Consider the following 8,697-nt stretch of genomic DNA (forward strand, 5'->3'; position numbering starts at 1 on the left):
TAACCCCAGGGATTCCTTAGATATTGCAATATTGTGGACCAGTATGCGTAATCATCACTCTGTGCATTGAGTTTCTAAGGTTATTTATAAGTAATTAGTCAGAAGGTCCCTGTAGGTCATCAGCTTGTTCTTTGTAAACCATGACTACATAACCCTGTTTGCTCTTCCTACAATGTTCTGCATCAGAAAGCTTTTCTATTATATTCACTCAGGATTCAAGAGTGAGCTTGAGCCATTAACACCCAACAAGTAGGGAAGGTTCGTCATATCCACCACCCTTCATCATGGTTGCACAGGCCTACAGTTTATTCATGTAAGTTCTGAGGGAATTGAGGATGAAGATGAGACTGCAAGAATGATCATTTCTTCCTCATCATATGAACTATGATAATTTGGGTAGCATGATGGTATAATAACTGCAATAAAAATTTGATCCTTTGTTCTGGGATTTTACATTCTTAGTACTGATGACCATTTTCAAATTCTCATTGACTTACCCCAGTGTCTCTCCTCCATACTCTTATTATCAATGAAAGCAGAAAATATGTCCAACTATTTCATTTCATAATCAATGTAAAGTTCTCTGGCTATGCTGGGGAGGGTGATTAAGTAACTATACTTTTGAAGAAAGATACCATATGTGTGTGTGACTATTAAGGTCTTTTCTGGGTAGAAGATCTGAGCTCTATATTTGTGTATCTTCCTTCATCAGAATAGTTTTTCCAAATTCCAAAATTATAATCTTTTCTATAATTTTTATTTATAGAATTTGAAAGACAAACACAGTAGTCAAGTATAAACAAATGAAGTCTTGTGTGAATTACTTTGTCTGACCAAAACACTAAATGATGTGTTCAGCAAATAGACATTTCATAATGCTTTATTCTAAAGAAAAATATAGACCCATGTCTTCTTTCCCACGTAATTTCTAGATCCTTTATAATGGAAAGCTCACTCTGCTGTGTGAACTGTGGGTTGTATTAGAGGTGCATTTGGAATAGTCTCAAAACACTGAAACAATAATTCAACTCATGTTTTTCTAGTTCCCTTGACCCATTGTTGGCTTCACCTTCTGAAGTGCCTGATTTATAGATCTACAAAGACATCATTATATTTTTCAGATATTTTTGCTGTTGTCAGCATCGTCCATCATTTTGAGGTTCAGCCACTAAGTTTTCAATGAGACAACAAAGTCAAGTCCCTATATGATTTGTAATTTGAAAACATGAGAGCTTAAAAAATACATGCTGTTAAGACTTCTGTGTGTCACCTTAAAACTATATGATTAATAATGCATGAAAATATACCTATGTCAATGAAATAACAATGAGTAGACACAGAAGCTATGAATGTGAAATAGAGTGGGGTGAGCTACATGGGGGTTAGAAGAGGTGAAATGGACAGAAGAAATATTACTATATTATAATTTGAAATATAAAAATAATCAAGTATACAGTAAAACCAAACCACCAAATCACTTCAGAAACAAAGAATGCCACATTTTCTCTACTATTTATTTATGTGAATGAAGACTCATTATTAGTAATACTGAGATACCTTAACTGTCATAGGACTACCTTTTAGTAACCATGTTTTCTATGTAGTTTCCTCCCTATATAAGTATTTTTTTTGTATATTGATATAATCTACTCACTCTAACTTTCATTTTTTGGTTTCAAATGGTCTAAAGGGTTGTTGTCACAGATGTGAAATGAACAAAACATATTTTAAACATTAAGTAGCCCCTTTCTCTTCTCAAAGCACTGACTTCGACATATTTGTTTTTCTTGAAATTTTCATTCAATGCAGGAATATTTCAAGATAATTGTTTTTGGTGTTTGATTTAATGTCATGGACTTTTTTGGGTTATCTGGAAGTATTTAAGAGCTGCATTATTAGATTATCCAAAAATTGACATATATACTCTTACCAGAAGATAAAAGAATGTAGAGGCATAAGAAGTAATGGATTTTATTGTCTAATTTATCTATCTCATTGGTGGAGAGCAACTCAGGGGACAGATTTTTCCAGTGATATAAATGGTTTTAAAGTTTTAAGTAAGTTGTTAACAAAGAATGAAATCCCTCTCAATCAAGATTTTTTTCAGAAACAAACAAACAAACAAACAAACAAACCAACCTATAGAAGATGCTAAAGCCTGAAAACACTTTTTAGGACAAGAGTCACAAATTGTTATTTAGAGACTCAGACTTCACACTGCCAGATGTATTAATTTTTTTTGCCCCATGTTACTTCAATAAGAAAAAGTGTTTTTAAATATTTCAAGTTTCCATTTTATTTAATTAGCAGTTTATGTAAAGTGAGGCTTCTGCAAAATACCCATTTTGTCTTAAAGGTGTTTTCTTTATTTTACTGTGATTATTTTTACTGTCATTACAGGCCAGTTGTAATCACAGTAACTCTTGCCTCATCATCTAGAATTTTGTATTGAATATGGCTCTCATAAGAGGTAACACAGGAGCTAAGGACAAAAAACTATTTAGAATATGGCATTTGCACAACTGAGCAATTATTAATGATGTCACAATAAACTTGAGACAATAATCAATATTTGTATTGCTTGACTTAAATTGCAAAGAGAGTCTACATGCATGATGGTACCATTGTTAACAACATTTTTGGTTTACTCCAAAAGATGTTCAAGAAATAAAAACATGCAAAATACAACATTTGTACCAGAATTCCATTTCATTCAACTCTCAGAGGATCCAGACCTACAGCCTGTTCTCTTTGGCCTATTCTTGTCCACATACATCTTAACCCTGTTTGGAAACCTGCTTATCATCCTGACAGTAAGCTCTGACTCCCATCTCCACACACCCATGTACTTCTTCCTCTCCAACCTGTCCATGGTTGATATTTGTTTCGTCTCTATCACTGTTCCAAGAGTGATTATGGACATCCAAACTCAGTGCCCAGTCATCTCCTATGTGGGCTGCCTGACACAGATGTCACTGTTTGTAATTTTTGGATGTATGGATAACATGCTTCTGGCTGTGATGGCATATGACAGGTTTGTGGCCATCTGCCACCCCCTGTATTATCAGGTCATTATGAATCCCAGTCACTGTGGTGTCTTACTTCTAGGGTGTTACCTCCTTAGCCTTCTGCAATTACTGTTGCACTATGTGGCAGTATTAAAAATTTCCAACTACAAGGACTATATTGAAGTTTCTAACTTTTTCTGTGGTTCTTCTGAGGTCCTTAAACTTCCCTGTTTTGATACTGTCACCAGTAACATAGTCAGATACTGTATAGGTGTTCTCTTTGGGTTACTTCCTGTTTCAGGAATCATTTTCTCTTACTTTAAAATAGTTTCCTCCATCATTCGATCACCATCATCAAGTGGGAAGCACAAAACCTTCTCAACCTGTGGGTCTCATTTGTCCATCGTTTGTATGTTTTATGGAACAGCACTAGGAGTGTACTTCACCTCTTCTCTGTCACATTCTGCAAAAAGTAATGCAGTGGCCTCATTGATGTACACTGTGGTCACACCTATGTTGAATCCCTTTATCTATAGCCTGAGGAACAAGGACATTAAAACTGCATTAAGGAAGATTCTGAGCAGAGCATTTTAATCATTGACATTCTTTATAAATGCATCATATATCTATATATTAACTATACATGTAAATCTCAGTTAATGTCTCACATTATCATTGATATTTCACAGTATTGCATGATGAAGTGGTGGTCACTGAGGTTGCACATATGGTGATGGGTAGTTTTATAAATGCACAAAAATTTGAAGTTGCAGATATGTTACTTTTGCAGGCATGATGGTGCACATTGCCGAACAACCCCTTACAATATGAGTATAATCAACATCTAAAAGCTATCAAAAGAATCAGTTTAAAGGGGACTGTTCTTCTGCAATTGTGTTTCAGAAATGACAGAGAACCAAGCTGCCTGAACAGAACCTGAATGAGGAAAATATGAATATACATGCTAATGTGGAAGGGAAAAGCTTAGTGGGCCTCATCCTTTGACAAAGAAGGAATTTAAGTCTATAATGAAGTGTTAATTGATTTGATGAATTGTAATATGGTATTATTTTGTTATGTAATTTCTTTAGATGAATCAATTCTCAATTTATTTTTCAAAATTTCATTTTATATTCCAACCAAAGTTCTTACTCCCACCTCTCCTCCTCCCCTTTGCTTTCCTCAAGCCCACCCCAAATCCACTCCCAACAGATAAGGGCCTAGTTCAATTGTATGGAGGCTCTACAGCTGTCTGTCCAGAGTTCATGAGTTTCTATGAGATTAGTTCAGCTGTCTTTGTAAATTTCTCCATCATGATCCTGACTTCCCTTGCTCATGTATTTCTGAAAGAGATACCATGAGGTAAAGAGAGCCATTATGGGGTTAGGGAGAAACCTAGTGCAAGGAAAATCCCCAGGAATCCTCAAGGATGACTCTAGATAAGACTCCTAGTGGTGACTACCCCAACTATCATCATAGAGCCTTCATCCAGTGCTTAATGGAACCAGATGCATAGATCCACAATCAAACACTAGGGTGAACTCTGGGAATCCAGTCAACTAAGGAATTTTGAGAGCAGGGAAAAGCTGAACATTTAGAGAAAAAGGAAATGAATTTGAAAGAGAACAAAGGTGGGTACATGGGAAATAGGAAGGGAGGGAGGTGATAGGTGCTGGATTTACAGTATAATTTCATTTTAAAACATTTAAACAAAATCAATTAAATTTTTAATATTGCCCATAGAAGGGTGGCATTTATCACCCCCCCCAGAACATGTGGGGTACCTGCTACTTGGTTTATTCATGATATACATTATGTATCTTACTTGGTTATTTTTCCAAATTAAGTTATGATGTGAGCTGTCAGAATAATGAGCCTGTTATTTGAAGTTAGAATTAAAATTCATGGAATAGGATTGACATGAATTAAAATTCACCAATGAAGCTTGAGATGGCTGGAGTTAAAAATGCTCTTGTCCTTTTCAGTTTCTGAATTTCTTTTCAGTTTTAAAGGTCATTATGTTCACAGAGCCCATGAAACTGCAACAGTTTACTGTAGAATGTGGAACAAAGGGAGAATAATATAAGAATGATTCAATGTGACTTATTTGAGGGGGCTTGATGTAGTTGTACATATAAACATAAACTATAAATTCAAGGTTGTTTTTAATAATTTAATATTTCATGTTTCTGGATGATACAATGTTTCATAATACCACATTTGTTTTTGATGGTTCCATTTACTATGTAAGTTTTAATAAATGTTTTTTAATAAAAAACACTTTTTTCATATCTTCTACCAATTTTAAATTGTATACTAAAAGGAAACTTCTATAACATACACACAATTTAAGATGATATTTGTTAAAAACACAAATGTTGACTATTAAAAAACATGACTCCAATAAAAGTATGACTACTTGAGAAAATGGAACACAATGATTTTGTCATTATAAGCTATTAATTTTAATTCAACATTCAGACAATCATGTCCCCAGATATTTTCTGGGGCTTTAGTTATTCTAAACAGAGGGAAACTATATTATTATCTTGCAACATGTTAGGGTAAACTCAAATGCTTTCTACCTTTTTTTGACTAAACAGAGTTTTTCTTAAATTGGGGAAAAATCTATTTTGAGCGGTTCTTTTCTTTCTTTCTTTCTTTTAATTTTTTTAAATAAAGCAATTGTATTTACCATGATCCTGGGCTTCTTTTATATAACATTATTTTCTTTCGAATACTATGACATCGGATGCCGGTAATTAGCTTTGCATAGAAATATGAGAAATTAAACAGCAAAGAGAGCCTCTGCTCCTACCTCCAGCGTGACAGGCAGACAGCTCTCTTATAGTCTCATTCAGGATCACATCCCTTTGTCTCAGCTTCCAGCTCCAAAACATTTCTTGGAAATCCACTAGCCACACAGTTCATGGAATTAGGAGGGCACCTTCTGTCTTCCTCTGTCTTTCAATTCCAATCTACCCCTATTCTCCACCCTTGTGCCACACTACCTGATGTGGCCTCTATTACCTGTCTGCCTACCCTTCTCAAGGGTCTAGGCAGATCCTTTTGGCATACCCTGCTTTCTACCTACCTGTGGACCCCTGCAAACTTCCCCTTCTAGCCCACACATAATCCTAATTGTCAGTATCCAATACCTAATATCACATTGTACCCAGAACTCCCAGTGGCCACATGTGTATCTCAGAAGCATTTCCTGCCAGGCAACCCACAACCACCACAGTCTACTAAGAATCAGAGAAGGAAACTGAAACCAAGGAACAAAACTCTCATCCAACAAAGGCAAGACCAGATGTCAGGATCTAAAACGACAATTGCCTCAAGCTAAGATGCCTATACACCAGTGTAAATACATAATCAAAGCCAGACAGAACAATATTTATTGTCTAGTACATAGCAAAACAATACAATGAAACCTGAGTAATGCAATAGATCTGAAGCACAGAACAAGGACGTCAAAATAGCATCTATATACATTTGAAGTGCTTAAAGAACATACATAAACACACAAAAATCCACACAATACACACATATAACAATACACAAAACACGCTAATACACACACACACACACACACACACACCCCACACACATACAAAATACACACAGACAAAAGACATACACAAAAATCAATTCATTCATGGAATATAAAAATTAAACAGTTAAATAAAATAAAGAAAACAGTTCAAGACATGACAATGAAAATAGTATTGATAACGAATACCTAAATTTAGGTCAGCTGTGAAGTGAAAAATTCAGGAACTAAAAAAAGAACTGCTGGAACAAGCTTCACCAAGAGATGGAAGAGAAAATCTCAGACATTGAAGACAAGACATGAAAAAATAAAAAAGGATAACCTAGTCAAAGAAAATGCTAAATACAAAAAAGCCAAACCCAAACTCACAGGAAATCTGGGATCCTCTGAAAACACCTAATCTAGGAACAATAGGAATAGAGGAAAAAGAAGAAACTTAGGTCAATGGCATTGAAAATATTTTCAACAAAACCATAGGAAAACATTTTCAAAACATAAAGAAGGACTGTCATATTAAAGTACAAGAAGCACATCAGAACACTAAAGGGACATAACAAAAAACAAAGTTCCCGGTAACACCTGATATTCAAAACAATAAACACACAGAAAAAGAAACAATGTTAAAGCTGCAAGAAAAAAACACCACCACTGCTGCCATCCACTGGACTTCTGTTCCCTCAAGACCCCTCTGCCACCCACTCATATCTCCTACATCATCCTCCCCTTGGCCAAACATGCCCAGCAACATCAGCAGCCCCTACAGGCACAACTAGCACCTATACCAGTAGGAAGAACAGGTGACTGGTCTTCCAGTCACTCATAAGATCAAAGACCAAAATAATTATTTCTATGAGATGTACAGCCCCAGGGACCCTGACTCTCCGTGTAGACCAGGCTTAACTTTCCTGCCAGCTCTTTTAGCCTTCCCTTTCAGTCTATCTTCATTCCTTTATGTCTACTTTGATCCCCACAAACACTTTCTACCAGGGCTGGGAATCAGGTGGTCAGTTTTCACTTTCTTTCCTGTCTGCCACTGCCATTTTTTCCAGATTCACAGTCCTGTATCAGTCGGCTTGCAGAAGCCCCTCCTCTCACCCTACCTCCCAGGGACTCTGCTACTTGGTTTGAAAGACCCCCACTATGCATATTGCCTGTTTGAACTGCTCTTGCCAACTTGCCAAGGTCAAGTTATGCGAATATACAGGAGGGAACCAGGTGTTGCTCTCATCTGAGGCCAACCAGATATCTGTGGTCTGCAGCTTGGTCCAAAGCAAGGTCAGCAGGATGGTATCCAGGATGCTGAGATAGTCATAACTGAATTCTTTGTATTCTTTGTGCCCAACCCAAATAAACAACTCTGTCCTTGGTTAACCACAATCACTTTATTTAGACAGAACAATGAAATCCCTGTAACCATGCTTCTGCTTCTGTAAGTCTGCTTCTTGCCACCCCAACCCTATATAAACTGCATATGTTTTAACCACGGCACGCTCAGTCTCCCGAAAGACTGAAGTGTCCACAGGTACCTGTGTGAGCAATAAATAGCCTCTTGAGCTTGCATCCAGTGGTCTGGTCTCATTTCTTGGGGCAAGGGCCTCTCCTTGACAGACTCTGAACTCTTGGGGTCTTTCAGGTTCAGTATCAGATAGGTCTTTTCTGGTGACCCTCTCAGTCTTTCTGTCACTCCATCTTCATTCTATTTTGTGAGCCATCCATTCCCACAAACACATTCTACCATGGATCTTCAGTGGCTTCACTGGCTTGGAACACAGGTAGGCAGTTCTCACATTCTTTCTGTCTTTCATTATGTTTTCTTCAGATGTCACCCCTAGTCCTATAGCAGCCTTTTTGTAGGAACTGCTTCTCCCAATTAAACCAAATGTGGTTACTCCACATTTGGTCCAGAACCAGAGTTACCCTTCCCTTTTACCTTTGTCTCTCAGGATTTACTCTTTATGCTACTGCAGCCTTTTTGTAAGAACCCCTCCTTCTGCCACACCTGTATTCCCCTGGGACTCTGCCTCTTGATGTGGACACATCACCCTAGCTCTTTACCACAGTCTTCTCAGCCTTTTCTTCTTGTCCAACTCCATTCCTTTCTGCCAACAACCTACTCACCAAGGTATTCTTTAC

The 8,697-nt window shown here is 37.0% G+C and overlaps 1 protein-coding gene across 1 annotated transcript; it reads left to right on the forward strand.

Annotated features, from left to right (window-relative positions):
* The first annotated feature begins 2,675 nt into the window (after positions 1 to 2,675).
* Positions 2,676 to 3,602, forward strand: LOC127217585 (olfactory receptor 18). Its single transcript, XM_051178574.1, has one exon. The coding sequence runs from the start codon at positions 2,676 to 2,678 to the stop codon at positions 3,600 to 3,602; it is 927 nt and encodes a 308-aa protein (XP_051034531.1).
* The last annotated feature ends 5,095 nt before the right edge of the window (positions 3,603 to 8,697 follow it).

This window comes from Phodopus roborovskii, unplaced genomic scaffold, assembly GCF_943737965.1.
Source record: "Phodopus roborovskii unplaced genomic scaffold, PHOROB, whole genome shotgun sequence".
Classification (NCBI taxonomy): domain Eukaryota; kingdom Metazoa; phylum Chordata; class Mammalia; order Rodentia; family Cricetidae; genus Phodopus; species Phodopus roborovskii.

What these genes read in the sequence shown, in the direction of transcription:
- LOC127217585 (XM_051178574.1), top strand. Translation starts at nt 2,676, where the DNA reads ATGCAAAATACAACATTTGTACCAGAATTCCATTTCATTCAACTCTCA.